At 44.3% G+C, this 24,771-nt stretch overlaps 1 protein-coding gene across 5 annotated transcripts in view; it reads left to right on the top strand.

Annotated features, from left to right (window-relative positions):
* Positions 1-24,771, top strand: part of erg (ETS transcription factor ERG) — a 276,979-nt gene that overhangs the window by 221,403 nt on the left and 30,805 nt on the right. For all 5 annotated transcript variants that reach the window (XM_078560286.1, XM_078560285.1, XM_078560287.1 and 2 more), the window contains one exon: positions 21,623-21,774. In XM_078560286.1, coding sequence (XP_078416412.1) covers positions 21,623-21,774 — 152 coding nt within the window. The remainder of the gene's footprint in view (positions 1-21,622; positions 21,775-24,771) is intronic.

Below are 24,771 nucleotides of genomic sequence, written 5' to 3' on the forward strand. Positions count from 1 at the left end.
AAGAAAGAACTAGCACCTTTCATGACCTTAAAATATCCTAGGTCAGCATTTTGCCTTTGGCGAGCAGAGGGCGGGGCCCGCTCACTGACGCGTAAAATGACACGTGCATCCCGACGCCACTGCGCGTCATTTAGATTGTCAGTTCGGCGGGCGTGCATTCGAGTCAGCTGCGCGCCCTCCGAGCTGTCAAAGGCCCGTTAAAAGCTAATTAAAACAATTAAATGAGCTGCCCGTCCAACCTTAAGGCTGGCGGGGGGGCAGGCGAAGAGCCCAGGCAGTCCTCGGATTTTTCATGGAACCTCATCCACGGGCGGGATGAGGTCTCCTGAAGTGTTCAAAAATTCAGTAAAATTTTTTCCCAAAATTTCATTAACATGTCCCAGCCCATGTGACACTGTCACACGAGGTGACGTGTTTCAGAAGTTTTAAAATCCTTTATTTAAAAGTTTCACACTGAAACAAATCTATATGCGCGAAAGAGCGCAGCGAACCACTCAGGGAACCCCCCCTCCCCCCCTCGCCCACACAGGGAGCGCTCAGCGCTTCCATGCGAGCATCACAATGGGTGGGCCTTAATTGGCCTGCCCACGTAAAATGGCAGCGTGGACCCAATCGGGTTCGCGCCTGCCCCCGCCCACCCCTGCACAGGCCCCCCCCCCCCGATGGGGGGAAATTTCTGGCCCTAGTGTTATACAGCCAATCAAGTACTTTGGGAGCGCAGTCACCATTGTAATTTAGGGAAAGCTGTTAGCAAGGCCCATCAAACAGCAATGCGATAATGATCAGATAATTGATTTTAGTGGTAGTGGTTGAGAGATAAATATAGCTCAGGAACTACCCAGCTCTTCCGGAAGGTGACGCCTCTGACAGCTCAGTGCTCCCTTTGTAACGCATTTAACCTGGACATATTCAGATATGATGCCCTCTCCACCAATGATCTGTCAACGTTGGCTCTCATATGAAGACTGGCCAATTCAAAGAGATTTTTAAAAGTTCATTCCCTGGATGTTGGAATGGTGGCAGCTGTGGCATTTATAGCCCATCCCTAGTTACCATTGCTGGGGGGCATTTTTATCCTAGGGTGGGGTTGCTGCATGTTGGGACAGGGCTGGGGTCCCAGAAGATTTTAACGCTTCAGCCATTTTTGTTTGCAATGTTGACCCTTTCAACTGTTCGGGCTGTTGTATTTACTTCATGAGCTGGCAATGGCTGAAGTTGAGTAATGTCTCACTGACAATTACCAGGAGCACACTCGCTCCGCTGTTTTGTCCCTCAGCTTGTAAATGACAACCCATTTAATTTAGCTTCTTATTTTAGATGCATTGTGTTGTTAAACTCTTGAGTACAGTGCTTTTTGTAACTGACACCAAAGGCCATAAAACACTGCAAATGGCAGCAGAGCTAAAATTTGTTTGCAATTATTGCCTCTGCGATTACATTGACTCAAAGTTAATTCATCACCAGTGCGCACATGAGGGGAAGAAGGAGCTATTGTACATTGCACTGTGAGTAGATGTGTTCTTTATAAATCATGAATACTTTCATAAGAAATAAAAGATTTCATCGCAACAGCCCACAAAGGAAATCTTCCACAACAGTAACAGCAGTTTATCTGGTGGATACAAACCTTAGCAAAACGCACCAAAGGATGAGCAGCCTATTTTAAGCTTCTGTTCCCAAAGTGTGTTAATTATAAACTAAGCGGGTTATTTCAATTAAGGCAAAATTGTAGGAAGTGGAATAGTTATATCACAGTGTCTTCCCTTTTCAATCCTGTCACTTTCCCTACCCCACCTTGAGATCTCATTTTTCCCTTTTTGCAGACACTTTGCCTTCATCTTTTTCATTTCTTCCTCCTCCTTTTTGTTTATGCAGTCATCCAGAAAAAAATTCCAGAAAGATGTTACGCTTAAATCATTTTATTTTGTGCTTTCCTTCATTTTCAATGCTAGGCACTTATTTCCGTGTTTTCTGCTCACGATTTTCAATTTTGTACGCCTAGCAACAAATACAAGTGCCCTATTCTTCCAGTCCTTTCCATGGGGCAATTAAACTAGTTTTAAGCTAAAAGCGGCAAGATCTTGGCTGTTCTGAGCCTCCAGCTGCCCCTCAGGCAACTGTAAAAGCACTTTTTGAAGAAGAGCAGAGAAATTCTTCCGGTGTCCTAGTTAACGGTTACCCCTCAACCAGTAGCAGCAAATCAGATTATCTGCTCATTTATTTCTTTGCTGTTTGCTGTTTGCTGTGTGCCAAATTGCTGCCGCATTTCCTACATTTCTCAGGTAGTAACAGCTCAAACATACTTCGTCGGCTTTAGAGCACCTTTGATTATCCTGAGATCATGAAGAGTGCCATGTAAATGTGAGACCTCAATTTTCCATTCCTGTCCGATGCGTGAATCGCCACAGGCGAGATGGAAAATTTAACAGACCAGCAAAAGGTCCGTTGACTCTGAGCAGGAATTTCCTCGAGTCTGGGAAATTGTTCCCACAAGTCTTTTTTTCCCTTCCTTTCTTCTGCTAGTGATTAGTACAGCAAACGCCACAACTGACAACCTGGAAAATGCCCACCTTTTGGCAATCCACTCAACAACAACTCGTATTTATATTGCACCTTTTAGCACAGAAAGGTGTCCCAAGACGCTCCACAGAAACATATTCAGATCAAAATCAGTCACCTGCATTTGAAAGGAATGGCTGTGATGAGCCTTGACACAGATCTTGGTACCAGAAAATCAGCTGAAAACTCATCCCGTTGGTCTCAGCCATATGGTTGAGCAGCAGTAGATGAATTTATTGATAACAGGAATGTACAGGATCAGATAAGACTATTCTGATCCACTTAGTCTGTCCTATTGCGTTGGAACTATCAGTCATCCTCCACAAAACTTCTCAAACTCACCATTTATACTTTCCTCCGGCTCCCACTGCCTGTATTAGTGAACCATTCAACCCATTCACCTCACCTCCTGTCACTTTTAACCTGCCTTTTCACATTCCCTCTTCAAAATTTGACACTGGACCTCTTGTAGAATTGGTGACCATGTCAGACATGTGCATTTCTGTGGGGATCTCCTGCCGTCAACGGTGCACCATTTGCGCCATTTCTCCATGGTTTCTGGTGACCTTCCCTGGGGGTAACAGTGAGAGGTCAGGGAACCTCGGCAGAAATTCTGTCCCGTTGTCTTTGATCTTGTCCATGCCCTTTGCAAAAGTGAATACTTCAATAGTTTGCCTTTGACCGCTGCACCTTATTTGAAACATTGTTCACATTGCCTCCTGCTCTCACCTCCATATAACTTAGGTATCATAACTTAGGTGTGGTATTCAGGCATGACGAAATCCACAAATTCAATCCCTGAATTTGTGCTGTGCTTGCCGATTCAAGGCACTGGCACAGTATTACAGTTAACCTCAGTGGCATTGGCTGGGGATAGCAAGAAAGATTTGCATTTATATGGGGGTCTTTCACAACCTCAGGACATCCCATAGTCTATCAAGTACTTTTTGAAATGTAGTCACTGTTGTAATGTAGGAAATGTGGCAGCCAATTTGCACAGAGCAAGGTCCCATAAGCAACAGTGTGATAGCAACCAGATTATCTGTTTTAGTGACATTGATTGGGGGAGAGATATTGACCAGGAGAACTCCCCTGCCTTTCTTTGAAATAATGCAGTGGGACTTTTTGATCCACTGAGAGGGCAGATGGGCTGTCATTTTGAAGTTTCATCTGAAAGATAGCACCTTCAAAAAATCAGCTGTCTCTGAGTACACACAACCTTCTGATTCAGGCCAGTGTGCCACCACAGAGCCATGGTTGAGTTTTCCATTGGGCATTTCTGATTACTGTTGTCTATTTTATAGATTTGATTTGCTTCAAAGCAATGCAGAGATGACACAAGTTTCTAAGTGTGTAGGAACTTTATTTGCAGAGTTTTATACAGTGCTTTAAAATATCTACCCTCTCATCCATTTAGCAGCTTCCAGCTCTCTCTGTTGTGTCTGTCTACTTTTCTCTGAGTCCTCATCCAAACTTAACCAATCAAGCGTGTAGATCAGTTACCAGATTCACATAATCAAACACAGAACAATTAAACCATTGAGCACAACAATTACTTTCCAGTGACTACTGATTGAAAGTTGTGTGGGAGGTGTCAGCTGTGGCTCAGTTCATAGCACCCTCGCCTTTGAATCAGAGGATTGTGGCTTCATGTCCCACTCCCGGAAACCAAGAACTGTGATTGTACTCGAAAGAGTTGCAATCTGTGACTGTTGATAACTCGAAAGAATTTTGAAAGTTGTGTGTGGCTGGTGGATGTGTCCAGGATTAGGTTCGGTTGTGATGTACTTCAATTGAGTAATCCAGAGACACTTAACTGAAGTATTGGAAGGCTGCTGATGATTGAACCTGAGAAAGAAGCCATATTTTCAGAAGGCACCACACAATTGTGTGATGAAACTTTTTAGAAATGGCAGTGGATGCTTTGTCAATAGGTTGGGTCATTATGAGGTCCAAGAGGTATACTCGGTTTTTAAAGTAATCCCAAATTTCTCAATTACAGATCATACAAAGAGCCGTTGATTGTCACTGTGAATTTGTCAACAGGGATAAAAAGGTTACAAAGGAAGTGAATGTCACAAGGTTTTATTACGATATGAGCAAATTTCTAACAGGATGCGGTATTCCACTGGGGATAAGAAACAAGGGACAAAAGTTATCCTGTGGCTCTTGGCCAATGCTCAGATTTGTTCGTTCTGTATTGAGGTCTTGCATCTCGAGCGCGTCCGAGTCAACCTCAGACATCACGTTTCAAACCGCCCAAAGGACTGCAAAAAAGACAACATAAGCCAGTCATTTCCTGTTGTTTTTTTTGGACTAGGATAACCTGGCTTCTACCCAGAAACAGGAGCCAGGGATTTATAAGCAACTATCTTTGAATGGGCCTCAGGATGTATCTATGCAGTCCACTTTTCCGTAGGAAGTAGCTGACCTATGACTAACATTAAAGGACAAGCTAAGTTAAAACACAACTCCATCTTATGAGCTAACCATCACAGCCATTCTTCCAGACCAATAATCACCCACGAACAACATCACAGGATGTGGACTAGCATTGTATGTTTTTAATTTGAGGATAATTATTTTTCCTATTCTATCCCCTTGTAGCTCAGAACCTCCAATGTTGCAAACGATGACAGAGTTAGCATGCTTACCAATAGATGCTTACAGCTTTGAAAATAAATTATTTTAAAAATTGATTTAATCTACGCATGTAGACCCCACCAGTCTCGAATTAGTGATGCACTGGAATATTCTACATGCCACCTCCAGAGGGTGCTGCAGGTCAGAGCAGTGTGTGCCCTGCCCAGGTGAATCAGGATTGTGACTACGAATGGATAATATCGAAGATTTTTGAAGCAATGAGGGAAAGTGGCTTCTGGTACCATGTTTAACAATGCTGTACCCCTAAAGCTCTCAGAGTTCACATTTAAACCAGCCATACAGACTCACTCTGAACTCTTATTCAAAACAGCACTGTGCTCTTGTTAACCACAAAACTGATAACATGACCCATTAGCATTAGCGATATGCTCGGTTTTTAAAAAGCTAAAAACTCTTTTTAAAAGTTCATTAAACTTGGACTACTTTAGACCAGCTATGTGTATAAATCCCAGAGTTGTTGCAGTGATGGGAATAGTCATTACATTAGTGCCTCAGGTGAAGTAACTGTCCTTGAAGACACAAGGAAAAGAAAGTACTTGCATTTACATAGTGCCTTTCATGATCTCCTAACATCCCAAAGCGCTTTACAGCCAGTTACATACTTTTGAAATGTAGTCACTGTTGTAATGTAGGAATCACAGCAGCCAAAATGCAACAGGGGAGGCCATTAAATGTTGGCCTCCACAGCGACGCCCACGTCCCACAAATGAATTTTAAAAAATTGTTAAAACAGCAAAGGTCCCACAAAAAGCAAAGAAATCATGACCAGATAATCTGCTTTTATAAATTGGTTGAGGGATAAATATTGACTAAGGCACCAGGGAAATCTTCTGTTGTTCTTCAAATGGCTCCATTGGTTTGTTTTGTGTCCACCTGAGGGGCCAGATACAGAAATGATTTAATGTCTCATCCAATAGACATCACTTTTGTCAGTGCAGCACCCCTTCAGTACTGCACTGGAGACTCAGCATGGACTTTGTGAAAAGCTTTCAGAGTGGAACTTGAACCTATGACCTTCTGATTCAATGCTGCCACTAAGCCAAGGCTGGCACTAACAGCAGTGATTTTTCAGGGCATGGGAGAGGGGGGTGCACATGGTGCTAATAATCAGGGCCCATGCCATGGGCTCGGGCAGCACCACCTCCCCTCTCAAGTGGCTCCATCATGCCTCGATGTGCTCACAAACAAGTATGCAGTGGGTTCTCCGCTCTGGGACAAAGTTCGATAGTATAAGTTATTGGAGCAAGTGCTGGAGTCTGTGTGGCCATTTGTTTTGATAGCCAGGATGCATTCTGGGTGATATGGTTGCCCCCACCCCCCCCCCCCTCACGGGCCTCGGGCCACTGAAGGACAACAGGAGTCAAGATGGTGGAGTGGGTTAGGGAGGCCAGGAAAAGCAGAGGTTGCAGCAACAGTGAGATACAGAGCAGCTGGAGTGTTAGACAGGGTGGGGAGGAAGCGCATCCTGCCGCCTTCATAGCCACCCCGAACTTCTCCTCCGTGATAAAATCTCTAAGCCTCCTCGCCCCAGGGGAGTGTGTGAGTCATGGAGAGAGTGAGTGAGTGTGTGAGTGGTGGAGAGAGTGAGTGTGTGAGTGGTTGAGAGGGGGTGTGGCTGTGAGTGGTTGAGAGGGGGTGTGGCTGAGTGGTTGAGAGGGGGAGTGGCTGTGAGTGGTTGAGAGGGGGTGTGGCTGTGAGTGGTTGAGAGGGGGTGTGGCTGTGAGTGGTTGAGAGGGGGTGTGGCTGTGAGTGGTTGAGAGGGGGTGTGGCTGTGAGTGGTTGAGAGGGTGTGTATAGAAAGTACAGCGGCGAAGTAAAAATGGAAATTAGGAAAACAAAGAGAGGATACAAAAAAAAATTGTCAGGTGAGATCAAAGAAAATCCTAAGATGTTTTACCAGTACATTAAGGGCAAGCTAATAACTAAGGAAAGGGTAGGGCCTATCAGAGATGTACATGATAACTTTTAGGTTGATGCGGAAGTTGTGGGCAGGGTTCTCAATGAGCACTTTGCCTCTGTCTTCACTAAGGAGAGGGATGATGTAGACATTCTAGTTAAAGAGGAAGAGTGTGAAATATTTGATAATAAGCACAGTGAGAGAGGAAATGGAGGATCTGGCATCCTTGAAGGTGGATAAATCACCAGGGCCAGATGGTTTGTATCCCAGGCCTTTGAAGGAAGCTAGGGAGGAAATAGTGGATACTCTGAGGATCATTTTCCAATCCTCACTAGATACAAGTGAGGTTCCAGAGGATTGGAGGTTTGCGAATGTTGCACCATTATTTAAAAAGGTTGCAAAGGATTGGTCAAAAAATTATAGGCCGGTCAGTCTGACTTTGGTGGTGGGCAAATTATTGGAAAATTCTGAGAGACAGGATAAGCTGTCACTTAGAAAGGCATGGATCGATCAGGGATAGTCAGCATGGTTTTGTTAGGGGAAGATTGTGCCTTATTAACTTAATAGAATTTTTTTGAGGAAGTAACAAGGAGGATTGATGAGGGTAGTGTAGTGGATGTTGTCTACATGCATTTTAGTAAGGCATTTGACAAGGTCCCACAGGGCAGACTGGTCAGGAAAGTGAGATCTCACGGGATACAGGGGAATGTGGCAGGTTGGATCCAAAACTGGCTCAGTGACAGGAAACAAAGGATAATGGTTGATGGATGTTTTTGCGAATGGAGAACAGTTTCCAGTGGTGTTCCACAGGGCTCAGTGTTGGGGCCTTTGCTGTTTGTTGTATATACTAATGATTTAGACTTAAATGTGGGAGACAAGATTGCCAAATTTGCAGATGACGCAAAAGTTGGCCGTGTAGTTAATAGTGAAGAGGATAGCTGTCGACTCCAGAATGATATCAATGGTTTGGTTGAGCAGGCAGAGAAGTGGCAAATGGAATTCAATCTAGAAAAGTGTGAGGTAATGCATTTGGGGAGGTCAAATGAAGCAAGGGAATACTCAATAAATGGGAAGTTATTGAGAGGGTTTGAGGAAGTGAGAGACCTTGGAGTGCATGTCCACAGGTCCTTGAAAGTGGCAGGACAGATGGACAAGTTGTCAAGAAACGATATGGAATGCTTTTCTTTATTGGGCGAGGTATTGAATACAAATGCAAGGATGTAATGATGGACTGTATTAAATACTGGTTAGGCCACAACTGGAACTTTGTATACAGTTCTGGTCACCATTTCACAGGAAGGACATAATTGCTCTGGGGACAGTGCAGAGGAGATTTACAAGAATGTTGCCAGGGCTTGAAAATTGCCACCATAAGGAGTGATTGGACCGGTTAGGGTTGTTTTCCTTAGAACAAAGGAGGCTAAAGGGTGAACTAATTGAGATGTACAAAATTATGAGGGACCTAGATAGAGTAGACGGGAAAGACTTGTTTCCCCTAGCTGAGGGGTCAAGTACCAGTGAACATAGATTTAAGTTGATTGGTAGGAGGATCAGAGAGGACATGAGGATCTGCATCTGAAGTGCTGGACCCTGCAAGGCTATGGACCAGGTGCTGGAAAGTGGGATTAAAATGAAAGACGAGTGAGGGAGTGTGAGGGTGAGTGGTTGTGTGTGAGAGTGAGAGAGAGAGAGAACGCTGAGACTGGGAGTCAGTCGGACACACATATATACACACACACACACACACCCTCCCCCTCCTCCTCCTCCTCCTTCCCTAAAAACCTATCCACATACCGGGCCGGGAGAGCTAGAAAACCCAGGCTGAAAGGTAACCTGCTTCCAACCCTACTTGTGTATGAACTCTACGGAAGCCAGCTTGGAATGTGCACCACCAGAGGTGAATGCAAGGTCAGTGTTAGTTAAACTCAACGTCTTAGCTCAGCCCTGGCCCCCTCCCCCCTCCCCGGTGATCAGGACTTGGGCCTAATTTGTCTCTTCCTAGCTCTGCTTCTTAAGGGAAGAGGCAAAACTGGTTTTATTAGTTAGCTCTGCTGCTTGGCATTTTTTAATGGTCATTTTTATTAATTACTCAATTTTTTAAAATTATCAATTTATTACAATGACATTGATTTTTTTTTTCTTTTGCTCAGCAAGTTGCTTATATTTTCTTCTTACCTTAACTTTATTTTTGAACTTCATGTTTAATGTTGTGCCAAACCAGATCTAAGGCAGCTCCTGCTGGGTTTCTTGCTGAAAGGGAATGAGAAGCTCACAAGAAGCCTGATGGCTTTTTGGAGGGCTGGCAAAAGGGGTTATTTTTGGCCCAAGAGAAATGGGAAGTGTTGGAAATGCTCAGCACATCTGGCGGCATCTGTGCAGAGAGAAACCGAGGTCAGTGACCCTGTGTCAGAACTAGCGCAGATCATGGACCTGAACATTGACCCTGTCTATCGCTCCACAGATGCTGTCTAGCCTGCTGTGTATTTCCAGCATTTTCTCTTTATATTTCAGATTTCCAGTATTTGCAGTACTTTGCTCCATGCTGGGCATTTGTAAGTGTGGTTAGTTTCAGTTTAAAATGAGGAAATATTTATCACTCAATGCAAAGTGTCATTTCCCTGTTAACAAAGCCCCCTTGTGCGGATAAGAATAACACATGATTGCAGGTAAATAGGTTGGTGCTAATTTATTGGAAGGATTTGCCATTTTTAAACTTGGAAGGGAAACCAAGAGTCACGTGTCAATAGAATATGCCACTTTTAGTTCAAAATATTCTCACTTGTACATGTGATTGTTGTTGGTGGTGCTTGCGAGGTTCAAGTCTTTTGGATGCTGTCTTGATATTGCATGGAGCAAGTTTCAAAGAAGCAGAGTTGGTTGCATAATATGAACGATCAGATTATGTGTAATTATTTGACAAAGTTGTAAAGTATATCATACTGAAACCTGAGCTTTCGATGGGCTTTATAAATAGAGGTATAGAGTGCAAAAGCCAAGGAATTTTTCTAAACCTGTATAAAACAGTTCGACCTCACTCTGAGCATGAGTCCCAATTCTGGACACCCGAAGGATGAGAGGAGGAGAGGGCGAAATAAAGGGCCTGAAAACAGAAGGCGGACCGGGGTTGATGGTTTCTCAGCCTGGCCCTGGTGATGATGCTCTGAATGAAGACGGGCTCAGTGTCATGAAAGAGTTTAGGGATTTGATGGGAATCAATCAATGGAGACTAAAAGAAGCAAGACAAGGCTGAGAAAACTGCAAATAAACATTTGACTGAGCATGGCACCAAGGAGCACTAGCAGAACTGAGGTGAGGGTCAAAGGGAAAGCTCTCCAACGGCTGGAGTCACTACTGACACAAACGAAGATGTTGTCAGAGGCCAATCCTCACAGCCTCATGACATTGCTGCAGGAGTTCCTGAGAGAAGCATGCTCAGCCCAGCCATCTTCTGCTGATTCATCAATGATGTCCTTCCCATCATAAGGTTAGGAGTGTGGCTGATTACTGTTGGTTCCAAAATTTGGAACCTCATTCACGATTCCTCTGATAAAGAAGCAGTTTATTACAGTCTTCAGAGGAACCTGAATAACATCAAGGCTTGCACTGACAAGTGGAATTTACTCTACTTAAGTCTCAGGCAAGGATAATCTAAAACAAGAGAAGGCTCATCTATCTCCTTTGGAACATGGTATTGCCATATAGGAACATACGAGTTAGGAGCAGGAGAAGGCCACTCGGCCCCTCGAGCCTGCTCTGCCATTCAATAAGATCATGGCTGATCTGAATGTAACCTCAATGCCACATTCCTGCCTACCCTCGATAACCTTTCACCCTCTTGTTAAGGCAGAACTAGATAGGTTCTTGATTAAAAATATTCAAATCACCTTATGAGGAAGAGAGTTCCAAAGACTCGCAACTCTCCGAGAGAAAAAAATTCTCCTCATCTGTCCTACATGAGCAACCCCTTATTTTTAAACAGTGACCCCTAGTTCTAGATTCTCCCACAAGAGGAAACATCTTCTCCACATCCTGTCAAGTCACCTCTTACTCTTCTAAATTCCAGTGGATACAAGCCTCACCTGTCCAGCCTTTCGTCACAGGCCAACCCGCCCATTCCTGGTATTAGTCTAGCAAACCTTCTCTGAACTGCTTCTAATGCATCTACATCTTTCTTTAAATCAGGAGACCAGTACTGTACACAATACTCCAGATGTGGTCTCACCAATGCCCTGTACAACTGAAGCATAACATCCCTACTTCTGTAATCAATTCCCCTCACAATAAATGATAACATTCTATTAGCTTTCCTAATTACCTGCTGTACCTGCATACTAACCTATTGTGATTCATGCATTAGGACACCCAGATCCTCCTGAATCTCAGCTCCTCAATCTCTCATCATTTAGATAATAAGCCTCTTTTATTCTTCCTGCCAAAAGGAATGATTTCATATTTGCCCACGTTATACTCCATTTGTTAAATCTTTGTCCACTCACTTTACCTAACTATGTCTCTTTATAGCCTCCTTACATCCTCTTCACAATTTACTTTCCTACCTATCTTTGTGTTGTCAGCAAATTTGGCAACCACACCATCTGTTCCTTCATCCAAGTCATTTATATAAATTGTAAAAAGTTGAGGCCCCGGCACTGATCCCTGTGGCACACCACTCGTCACATCCTGCTATCCAGAAAAGGACCCATTTATGCTAACTCTCTGCTTCCTGTTAGCCAGCCATTCTTCTATCCATGCTGATATGTTACCCCCTACACCATGAGCTTTTATTTTCTGCAATAACCTTTGATGTGGCACTTTGTCAAATGCCTTCTGGAAATCTAAGTACAGTACATCTACTGGTTTCCCTTTATTCACAGCACATGTGACTCCTTCAAAGAACTCCAATAAATTGGTTAAACATGATTTCCCTTTTGCAAAACCATGTTGACTCTGCCTGATTGCCTTGAATTTTTCTAAGTGCCCTGCTATAACATCTTTAATAACAGCTTCTAACATTTTCCCTATGACAGATGTTCGGCTAACTGGCCCATTGGGCAGAATCTTGCCCTCATCAGGTGGGCTCAGCAGGGGCGAGCGGGGGTGGCCAGGAAGTCGACCCAACCACCCGTGATTGGGGCTGGAAGGTGATTTCACACTGGTGGGCCAACCAGGGCCCGCGCTTACAACCGTAAGATTGGATGGGCAGCGAAAAATGTCAGTCAATAGCCTTGTTAATGGCCTTAACAGGCCTTTTGATTGTCTGCAGACGCACTGCCAACTCCGGCGCTTGCCCGCCGAATGAAACGTTGTGCGTCATTTTTTCCCCAATGGGTCAGGCGCATGCCTGCCCGCCAAGCTAACAATTTTACCCGTTGTTTTCTGCTTCCTGGTTCCCTCCCTTTTTGAATAAGGAGTTATATTTGCTATTTTCCAATCTAATGGAACCTTCCCAAATCTAGCGAATTTTGGAAAATTAAAACCAATGATCAGGTATTTCACTTGTTACTTCTCTCAAGACCTGAAGGTGAAGTCCATCTGGACCAGGGGATTTGTCAGCCTGCAGCACCAACAATTTGCTCAGTACCTCTCCCCTTGTGATTGTAATTCTCTCGAGTTCGTTCCTCCCTCCCTTCCATTTCCTTATTTTACAGCTGTTTCCGGGATGTTACTTGTTTCCTTTATAGTGAAGACCAAAGCAAAATACCTGTTTAATTCATCCGCCATCTCCCTACTTTCCATTATCAGTTCCCCACACGCATTCTCTATAGGACCAACGCTCACTTTGTTAACTCTTTTCTTCTTTAAATGTCAATGGAAACTCTTATTTTATATCTTTATATTACTAGCTAGCTTTCTCTCATACTCTAATTTTTCCCTCCTTATTAGTCTTTTTGTCATTCTTTGCTGTTCTTTACATTCTTTCCAATCTTCTGACCTGCCACCTGTCTTTGCGCATTTATATGCTTTCTCTTTAAGTTTGATACTGTCTTTAACATTTTTAGTTAACCCCGGATGGTGGGCCCTCCCCTTGGAATTTTTCTTTCTCATTGGAATGTATGTATTCTGTGTATTCTGAAATATCCCTTTAAATGTCTGCCACTGAACTTCTATTGATATATCCCTTAACCTCATTTGCCAGTTCACTTTAGCTAACTCTGCTTTCATGCCCTCATAATTGCCCTTATTTAACTTTAAAATACTAGTCTTGGACGCACTCATTTGTCCCTAAAAATGAATGTAAAATTCAATCATATTATGATCGCTACTACGTAGGGGTGCCTTCACTAGGAGGTTATCAATTAGTCCTATCTCGTTACTCAATATAAGGTTTAGTATAGCCTGCTCTCTGGTTGGCTCCAGAAACTATCCCGAAAACATTCTATGAACTCCTCATCTACACTGCCTTTGCCCACCTGATTTTTCCAGTCTATGGGCTGAGTTCTCCCCCCATTGGAGGTGGGGGGGGGGGGGAGGGGGGAATTGTGCCGGGGCGAAAGGGAGCGAACGCGAACCCGATCGGCGCCCCCGATCAGGTCCGCGCCGCCATTTTATGTGGGCGGACCAATTAAGGCCCGCCCAGTGTGACGCTCGCACGGAAATGCCTCAGGGAGATTTTATTTAACTTTTAAACATCTGAATAAAATAATTAAAAACTTTTAAAACATGTCCGCTCATGTGACAGTGTCAATGAATTTTTAAAATAATTTTTATTGAATTTTTAAACACTTCATGAAACCTCATCCCACCCGTGGATGAGGTTCCTTGAAAAATGCGAAGGCCGCCTGGGCTCTTCGCCTGCCCGTCAACCTTAATGTTGGATGGGCAGCTCATTTATTTATATCAGTTAGCTTTTAACAGGCCTTAATAGGCCTTTGACAGTTCAGCGGGCAGGCAGCCAACTCGGCTGTGTGCCCGCCGAACTGAAAATCTAAATAACAGGCGGTGATGTCGGGATGCTCGCTCAACGTTACCGTGTGTCATTTTACATATCGGCAAGTGGGCCCCGCCCCCACTCACCGACCGGAAAACTTTTTCCTATATGTGGATTAAAATCCCCCATGGTTATTTCTGGCAAGCTCCCATTATCACTTCTTTTATACTCTGTCCTACTGTGTAGTTACAATTAGGGGGCTTGTACATCACTCCCAGTAGTGAATTCTTGCCTTTATCATTCCTCATCTCAACCAAAGCTGCTTTTACAACCTGGTTTCCTGAATTTAGGTCATCCCTCTCCAATATGCTAATGCCATCATTAATTAACAGAGCCTCCCCTTGCCTTTTCCTAACTTCCTGCCGTTCCTAAATGTCACATACCCTTCAATATTCAGGTCCCAATCTATGTCATCCTGTAGTCATGTCTCTGTAATGACTGTCAGATCATATTTATTTCAATTTGTGCTATCAGTTCACCTGTTTTGTTTTGATTGCTACGTGCATTTAGATACAGAGCCTTTAGTTTTGCCCTTTTATTATTTTTGTAGAGTCTAGCCTTATCTGCTGATTTACTCTTAGATTTATATTCTCTTTCTCTTCCTGTCACAGCCTGTTTATCATTTCCCATATTAATACCTGTCTCTGTTGCTTTGTCTCTACTCTTTGGTTAACCACATCTTCCCCAGATTTGATCCCTTGCCCCCACTATTCAGCTTAAAATCCTCTCTACTTCCTTAGTTAGGCAGCTCGCGAGGACGCCAGCCTCAGCAGGGTTCAGGTGTAGACCGTCCCAACGGTACAGATCCCACTTTCCCCAGTACTGGTGCCAGTGCCCCACAAACTGGAATCCTCTTCTCCCACACCAGTCTTTGAGCCATGCATTCATTTCCCTAATCTTATTTGTTTTATACCAATTTGCACATAGTTTAGGTAGTAATCCGGAAATTATTACCTTTGAGGTACTGCTTCTTAATTTGGTGCCTAGCTCGTCATACAAACTATGCAGAGCCTTCTTCCTCATCCAGCCCATGTCGTTGGCACCTACATAGACCATGACCACTGGATCCTCCCCCTTCCACTGCAAGTTTCTCTCCAGCCCTGAGCAGATGTCCCAGGCTGACAACAAAGCCATCTGGGCTCTCGCTCTTTGCTGCAGAGAACAGTGTTAATCCCCCTCACTATACTATCCCCTACTACCACTACATTCCTATTTGCTCCCCCCACTTGAATGGTTTCCTGTACCATGGTCAGTTTGCTCAGCCAACCTGCAGCCCCAGCTCTCATCCAGACAAACTAAGGGAAGCTCAAACCTATTGGACAATTGCAGAGACTCACACTCCTGCCCTCTGGGTCCCCTTACCTCCCTCACTCACAGCCCAATTCCCTCCCAGCATCAACATCGTTGGAGTCACCATTAACCAGAGGCTGACCTGAATGATCAAAACTAACAAAACTTGGATAGCAGTTGTGTACACTGTGATGAATGCTCATGTCCTGATCACTCAATATCTAAAAGCCTCAAGGTGGGATTGTGATATAACAGTCACCTTTTGGAATGCATATTGAGTTGTACGGATGGGAGGAGAAAAGACTTTTAGGTGTCTATAAGCAAATCATTAAAAGCTAGTGCATAGGTACAGGAAGTAATCGAAATGGCGAATGGAAGGTGCCTTTTTTCTCGGGGGGACTGGAATTCAAGGGCAGAAATTTTCGCTCGAGCGGGTCGGGTGCGCCCATTGGCCAAGCGTGCCTCGTCAACGCGCAGTCGCGCGATAGGCTCCGGCATGTGCCCACTGACCGAACTAACGGTTGGCTGGCAGGCGAAAAGGCCAAGTGGCCTTAGCACACGCCTTACCTTTTGTTTTAGAAACCTCATCCATGGGTTTCCAAAAGCAAATAAAAATGAAATTAAAACTTTAATTTTTTCATTAACAACGTGTTCCTCCTCATGTCAATCGGGCAGCATGTGCTCAGACAAAGACTAGTGGAAACCTGGAACTCTTACCCCTGTCCCGAAAAGGCTGTGGGCCGGGACATTTTCCTTCATGAAGGGTATTGAGGGATACAGAGCAAAGGCAGTTAATGAAGTTGAGATATAGTTCAGCTAATTGATTGGTGGCACAGGCTGAAAGGGCTGAATGGCCTACACCTGTTTAAAGCCACTGCAACAGGTGGACCCAGTATATCCTAGTCTTGACAAGAGTTCCAGTTGACTTCCTCGAGAAAGCCTCAGATCCCTCCTTCGGGAAAAAAGGGTAATTGTCCTCAGTAATTTTGGAGACGTTGTTGCCCCCTGAGAGCAACACAAACACAAAGCAGGTTGCAGTCAGAAATGGAGGTGAAAGCCTGGATTTCCTGGGTACTTGGTCTGCATTTGTAACCAGATTTTGTCATCTGGTATTGGGAGATTTACGGTAACATTTCAAAGCAGGGCTGATTCGAAACATTCCTGTGGCAGTGAAAATGCCGAGGCCCCGAAATGAAATTTCGGCACCTCAGGCAAAGAGAGTGGCAGTCACTTCAGAGTGAACAAGACTGTGTGTAAAGATGCAGCATCTCAGTGAAAAGCTGGTAAGCAGGTTGATGTCAGGAAACCCTGCAATAGAGAAGGAACAGTGAGACCAGCTGACGGTCACACAATAGCTGAAATAACTTGCTCTTGCACTATTTCCCTGTAACCTACAACCTAGCCACAAATCCCAAGCCCTGATTTCTATCCTTGTTTGGACTTAGCAAACCCTAAAAGCAATTTTATGAAAAATGCAAATAGGTTTTGGGTTTAAGGAGGTTTGGAAAGCTGCATATGAAACTGTGGCAGCAAAAATAACGGAATATTTTTTTTTGGATTTAACAGTACGTCGCAGCACTGGCTTTTTCCCTCCTCCTCAACTGGGAGACATTACACATCCCAGACCAAAGTCAGGTTTGTCGTGAGTCAGGTCGTAAACTGACTGCAGTCTGTTTCATTCATACGGAGACAGGATTCTTCTGGGTGGGTTGTTACTCAGCTCTCCGCATGCACAGACCTCCCTTGGCACACAGCGACGAACACGCACATTTTAACTGCGCATTCCTCTGGGCATTCTGCAGCACCGTTCTGCTATATGCCTGCCGTTGGTCCAAGTTTTGAACCAGACAGTCTTGTTTATAAGTGGGCTGTTGGGAAATGTCTAAACATGCACACCGAAGAACTGAAAAGTCCACGCTTATTTTAAATAGAAAGCAATTCTTTCCGCTTCGAGCGTGATAGCGTTATATTGAAGTGCTGTCGGTCTGATTTCAGCAGCATCAAAGCTCTAACCTCAGAACTGAAGCCACGAACCCAACTCCTGCCCCCCACCCTCCTCCCATGCGGGAAAGATGCCAACTCTTCTCCACTTCATGTTACCAAGCGAATGGAAGAGAATCAGTCACACCCTGATAGATGAGGCACGAGGAGGGTCTCGATTCCTTTCAGTGCTCAGTCAACATAAACGGATGTACTTTTTTAAAAATTCATTCATGGGGTGTGGGCTTTGCTGGCTAGGCCAGCATTTATTGCCTATCCCTCGTTGCCCCTGAGAAGGTGGTGGTGAGCTGCCTTTCTTGAACCGCTGCAGTCCGTGGCTCTGTTTGATAGGGATAGGGAGTAGGGCACTGATTAGAATCAACTTGTAGAATACGAAAGCTCAGGGACTACCATGGCGGGAAGTGCAGTTGGTTTTGATTTCTGGCTGTACACGGCTTGTTGCGTTTATTTGTGTTAAATTGCCATAGAAACAGTGCATTTTCAGGGATACACATGTGGCTGGCACCAGTATTCAAGTCACATTTTCCCTGTCTATCTAAAGTCATATAAGATATAATACAGAAATCTCCCATATTGCCATATCCCCCTCTCTTCTCACATGAACACGCAAGAACTCAATAGGCAGAAGCAGGATTAGACCATTGGGCCTGTCAAGCCTGCTCTGCCATTCAACATGATCATGCTGATCTTGGGTTTCAACTGCACTTTCCTGTCCACTCCCCATATCCCTTGATTCCCTGAAAGACCAAAAATCTGTCTATCTCAGTTTTAATATGGTCAATGATAGAGCATCCTCAACCGCCTGGGGTAGAGAATTCCAAAGATACACAACTCTTTCAGTGAAGTAATTTCTCCTCCTCTAAGTTCTAAATATTTGACCCCTTATCCTGCAACTATACCCCCGTATTTTAGATCCCCCAGCCAGCGGAAATAGCCTCTGTGTCTACCCTGTCAAGCCCCTTCAGAATCTTGTATGCCCCAATGAGATCACTTCTCATTCTTCTAATCCCAGACAGCATAGACCCAATTTACGCAGCCTCTCATCATAGGACAACCCCCTCATCCCAGGGACCAATATAAACCTTCGCTGTACTGCCCCCCCAATGCAAGTATACCCTTCCTTAAAGGTGGAGACCAAATCTGCACACAGTACTCCAGGCATGGTCTCACCAAAACTCCATACAGCTGTAGCAAAGCCTCCTTATTCTTATACTCCAATCCCCTTGCAATAAAGGCCAACATGCCATTTGCCTTCCTAATTGCCTACAGTACCTGCATGCTAACTCTCTGAGTTCCTTGTACCAGCATACCGAAGTCTGTGTTTGTCTAACCTCAACCACAGCTGTGAACGTTGGCTTGCCAGCTCTGCCTGGTTGGACACATTCTTGGATATCTCAACATATGACCACCTGCCTCCAACTGCCCCACCCAGTCAAACTCCTCAATCGATTTTTTAAAAATATTTTTATCACAAATACATTAAAGAAAATGAAATCAAAATATATTATTAATGTCCCTATGATTTTTCTCCTGGGTTGCTGGCAGCAATGTCCAGGGAGATTAATCCTTAATTTATGGAGATTCCAGGACAGACCTGGAGGGTTGGCAACCCTCTGCAAGCGTGATGTAATTTTAGCAGCTGCTACTTGTGAACCTGACTTATATAAACTTCAAAATGTTACTCTTTTCAAAGTTACTGGGGACTGACACCATAAACCACAGACACTTACACTTTCAGGCCAACTCTTGATTTCAGGCAGTTGAGACCACTTAACCCAATCACCCATGGCAAACTCAATCTTAATCATAGTAACCAAACAATTCCACCAACTAAATAGAACAGCATTTTTTTTGTACCCAAATCATCTTGCTACTCCACGACTGTGCATTTTAAATGCACCGTTACTTTTGTTTATATTTTCAGTGGAGTTAATGAGAAGTATGAGCACAAAGATTAGTTTCGCTCTGTTTGTAAAGATGCATCAGGCCTACTAGGTCTCCTGTCCTCAGTGTCAATCTCACACAGGATAGTTATCAATATTCCACTCTCCAGCCTGTAACCTCAGGCTTTTATTAAAATTATAATCAGCCGTGGGGTAATTTTAACTGTGGGTGATAGTATAACATGGGAGATATTGAGCCAGCTGGCCACTTTAAAACTCTACCAATTTTCATTGCGAGGGACTTCAATGGGGATTGAAAATTGGGAGAGGTCTATTAATGGTGGCTTATCCCATATCACCCATTTTACACTATTGAAAAAGGTGAAAATGACCCTCCCAATCCAACGATCCGTGCAACAGATGAATGTTAGGCAAATGCCCATACCTTGTGGTTGTGAGGTAATACATCAGAATCATGGATCATAACTGAAGATTCATCAGCTCAGACTTGCTCGGTGCTAAAGGCTTTAGCCATGCTACACCTAACCTGACACCCTTTAAGTGCTCCAATATTGCAGGTCACACTCTTGCCAGGGGTTTCTACTTTATTCCACTTCCCAAACTGTGTATTACACAGCCAAAGGCTTGATAGACAGTTTATTAGAATTTCTGGCAAGGCTATAATTGTGAGATGGTGATGGTGTTACTATAATTCTTTTAGATAGTGAATTCCGAGATTTTCATCCAGCGATGATAATAAAACAGTAACAAACTGTCCCAGTCATCGTGACATTGTTACTCTTGTCCTTCTGAGGGAACAGATGAAAGGAAATTTGTTCCTCAATCATTTTGATTTTTTTTTAGTAAGGAACTGGGTCTTATTTTTCTGATAGTTCAGTCTTCAATTCCTTTCATTCCTGAAAATATTGTGGTTTTAACAATTGACCTCAGAGCCCCTGGATGAGGGAGGGGAGAGATGAGAAAAGGCTCTTATTATTGGTTGTCATCCATGGCCCCTTGCTAGAAGATTCACATCTGTGGACATTGAGTCAGAATGGCATTGGACTCAGATATGTTTTATGGTACTGACATACATTGAATAATGGTAATTTCTATTTCGGGAGGAAGGGAAGGAAAATGAGCAGCACCAGAGAGCTTTACCACAGCAAATGTTGGCTTGTGATGAAGTGGAAAGGAAACTCAGAAGATTCTGGGAAGATTGATGAGCTGTTTTAACTCAGAGTGAGAGATCAACATGGGGTTAGTGGGGCAAGTTGCAGGTCATGCTGGGCCATTTTAACTCCCAGGCCTTGTTACCATAGCGCAGACCCAACTCCTGCCCGAACATGCCGGGAATGGTGTGGGCTTGATGCGAGAGGAGAGAGAGTGCAACGGGAGGCCACTGTTGGTTACCCATGGCAACAGCTACAATCAGTCAGATGAGTGGTGGGGGGATGCATTCTCTGGACACAAACGTAGGCAGAGGGGGGGATATCTGGGGCGGAAGAGGCCCCTAATTTCTTTTTTGGGTTGGAAGGAACACTCCTGCTTCTCCTGGCTCACAGAGAAACGTTAAAAACCAAAATTAACTTATACGTTCTTGGCCTTAGTCTGGGCCTAGCTGCTGTTGCTCCTTGATGCCTGGTGGAGCCATTACCGGGTGCCAGCCACACAATGTGACCTAAAAATCATGGCGGGGAGTTGATTGATTGACATCACCAGGCCCACACTATTGCACGTTAATGAGGATCTCACCCTGTCTGGGATGAGAGTCCTGAGAGCTGCTCGAAGTATCCCTGTTAAAACAGTATGAGGAGCGAGTGTTGAGTGGGCAAAGTGAGCACTACGCTGCTGCTATTTGAACTTCCCACATACCCCCTTTCTCATTAGTGGTGGTTAGAATTGGAGCTTGGTTATAAAATGGATAACAAGATGGCGCAGTTACTGATAACAGCCATACTTTGAAAGTGTGTTGTCAAATTGACACTCGGGTAGGGAGCCTATTCATTCTGATCAATGAATCTCTGTTTCACCGGCCCAAAAACTGATCTCTGCATCTCATGTTGCCTCTGCTAAAAGTAGCCTCGTTAAATTGTTTAGTGCCCTGCGCAGACCCCAAATCACTAACATTTTGTTCTGCCAAAAGAACCCCCTACACAGAATTTTATGCAATGCATCTGTTGTTTTAAAGGGATGTGAAATGCACACCACGTAATAAAACATTCATTCTGTTTAACACTAAAGTGTGTGTGTGTGTGAGATTGTGAAGGGCTATATGGTCTTGCACAATGCCAAGCTCCTTCTCTCTCCCAGCCACCCCCAGGTGCCCCAGCTACATAACACCTGCATTTGGCTCGTAAATATTCCATTGATTTTCATGTAACCTTTTAACTTGCACAGAAATTCGCCAGAACACTGCAGCATAGCGAAAGCAGGGAAGATGGTCAGCAGTTCGGACAGCATTCCAATGAGCTACAGCAGCTACATGGAGGAGAAGCACGTGCCACCTCCCAACATGACAACTAATGAGCGGAGAGTGATTGTGCCAGCAGGTAATTATTTGAAAGGATGCTTTTTTTTTGCTTGTCGCTGTTAACTTGCAGAACTGACGGCCACAGAAACAAACACAAAACCAGAAATAGTCAGATATTCAGGGGGTGTGGGGAGGGATGAAGTTAGACATGAACAAGGATGCAAAATAGGTGGGATCATATTTGCCATCATATGACATTCCTGATAATCAGATCTATTGTAGTCAGAGGAACTGATTATGTGGTGGGGTGCATGACAGGTGACTGACGCAATTCCAGTTGTTTTGCATTCCCTTTAAGTGCTCCAATATTGCAGGTCACACTCTTGCCAGGGGTTTCTACTTTATTCCAATAATCTGAGGAAGGACCCACATGACCACATGAGGTGATGGGCACACTGTGCTTCTCCCATCACATTGTAAAAGTGTGAGGCTGTGTGGAAACAGAATTTTCCAGGTTTCACATATTATGTCCTTGTTTATAAATTGTAGCAAAACCAGGGCTTGGGATCATTTTTTTTATTCATTCACGGGATGTGCATTTTGCTTGCTGGGCCAGCATTTATTGCCCATCCCTAGTTGTCCTTGGGAAGGTGGTGGTGAGCTGTCTTCTTGAACCACTACAGTCCATGTGCTGTAGGTACACCCACAGTGCTGTTAGGAAGGGAGTTCCAAGATTTTCACTCAGCGACAGTGAAGGAATGGTGATATATTTCCAAGTCAGGATGGTGAGTGACTTGGAGGGGAACTTCCAGGTGGTGGTGTTCCCATCTATCTGCTGCCCTTGTCCTTCTAGGTGGTAGTGGTCATGGGTTTGGAAAGTGCTGATGAAGGAGCCTTGGTGAATTCCTACAGAGCATCTTATAGATGGTACACACTGCTGCTACTGTGCGTCGGTGGTGGAGGGAGTGAATGTTTGTGGATGTGGTGCCAATCAAGCGGACTGCTTTGTCCTGGACGGTGTCAAGCTTCTTGGAAGTCATTGTGTGCTGCTGTCAAATTTTCTTCTGTCTTTTTTGCCTTGTAGTGGCATTACATAGTAAATGATAAATTCAAATAGGTTTCTGTTGACTGTTTATGGAAAGGATTTCTGTAGTGAGAGAACATGTGTATGTGTGTTTGGAGGGGACGAGGTGGTGGGTGTGGAGGGAAGGAAAGATGGTTGAAGGCAAACACATAGGCCCTATCTGTAGTGTAAATGCTAGGTTCATAGGCTGACTCATCTCTATTTGGTACCAAATACTGATGCCAAATGCTTTTGATAATTCCTCAAACAATATGTAGCCTTGGCGAGGAAGAGACAGAGGCAATAATTTTCCATTTTGGTGGGAGCAGAAATTTGGCAGACATGTATCAGCTGTTCGATATACATCATAAGTGACTTTCCTGTATCATTTGGCACAGCAGCCCTGAGACAGTTGCTTATTTCGAATTCATCCAAATTTCGCCGCTGTGCGAGACACCTTAATTGAGCTGAAATTGGTCTATTCCATTAGTGTGAGCAGGGCTGTAACAATTCAACAGCTGATTTTTCACCATGGACAACATTCCATCCATTGAAGTACACAGAATAATAGTCCAAACTCTTTTTGGAGTATTGTTTCCTAGTCTCTGTCACTTTTACCTGGTTTGAAATGAAAAATGTTGGCAATATTTTTCAAGTCAATGGAAAAATATCATGTAAGAGATTCTGGAAGATGTTGGGCTGGTGTGTGTTAAAGAAGTCTTTGTGGTCTTTTGTATGTTAACAGCAAGTCTTTATTAACTACTTGTAACTGTATACGTATATACGGTAATCATCATCCTGCCAGATTTTACGCCCAATCGGGTCGGGTGCGCGCCCATCCATGGATGTAAAATCCTGCCCTATGTCTTCCTACATCACTGTGTGGCAGTATTGTATTAGGTCCCACGTTAACCCTGTATGTGCCAGACCCTTATACTATACCTCCCCCCAAGTCTCTATCCTGTGGATATGGAGTTACACTAATCTACTTCATGTCTTACATTGTTATTAGTCTTATGCATTTAACTTGTTGTTACTATCTTAATGCTATTCCAACATTATTGCTATGACTGTATTAGCATCATTACAACATTCTCATTACCCCATCTCCCCCACTTCAAGTCCTTTAAGTTAAAGATTCAGGCAGCCTGGAAGCCTTATAATTTTTCCACATCTTTGTTGGAGGAGTGGTAGGCTCTGTCAGCTCTGGTTCTTACTGTTGGTTTGGAGGTTTGGCTGGCATTTAAATATCATCATTGATACTCCTCCACCATGGGAGAGGGTGGAGACTCTTCCCGATTTGTCAGACGGTGCCCTCTGCCTTGCCAATCTGGTTGCACTGGGGTTGGTCTTCATTCCATCGGAGACGCGATCCTTGTCTCAAGCTGTCCGGGATCCAGACCTTGTCACCCTGCTGCAGCTGTGCCAAGTGTCTGGTGTGGTGCCTTCTGCTGTAGGCAGAAGCTTGCTTCCGCCAGTAGGACTGCTCTCTTGCTTGTATGTCCTGGTAGCCCTTGGCTACCAACCCTGGTATGAGTTTTTTTGGCAGGATCGGAAGTTGTGTGCGAAGTTTCCTGCCCACCAGCAGCTCGGATAGGTCAGGTCACACGGTAAGGGCTCAGCTTGTAAGTGAGCAGTGTGGTGAGGAACTTCTCATTTTCCTTCAGGAGGGCTTTCACCATACACGTCCCTCGTTCCGCCTCACCGTTTTGACTGCGGGTATCTTGAGGAGCTGGTGTGATGGCGGAAGCTGGCTGTGGCTGTGAAATGTGTGAAGCGTGCGTTAGAGAATTGTGGGCCCTTATCGGATATGAGCTTGTCCGGGATGCCATGGCTCGTAAACATATCTTTTAGCGCTTTGATAACTGTCTCTGTGGTGTCGTACGAAACTGTTTTACCTCCACCGATCTAGAGAAGTCGTCCATCACGATCAGGAAGGATTTGCCGTTGTAAACAAAGAGGTCTGCACCCGCCCTCTCCCAAGGCCTGCTGGGGGATTGTGTGGGAGTGAAT

This window comes from Cetorhinus maximus, chromosome 16 (assembly GCF_964194155.1).
Source record: "Cetorhinus maximus chromosome 16, sCetMax3.hap1.1, whole genome shotgun sequence".
Classification (NCBI taxonomy): domain Eukaryota; kingdom Metazoa; phylum Chordata; class Chondrichthyes; order Lamniformes; family Cetorhinidae; genus Cetorhinus; species Cetorhinus maximus.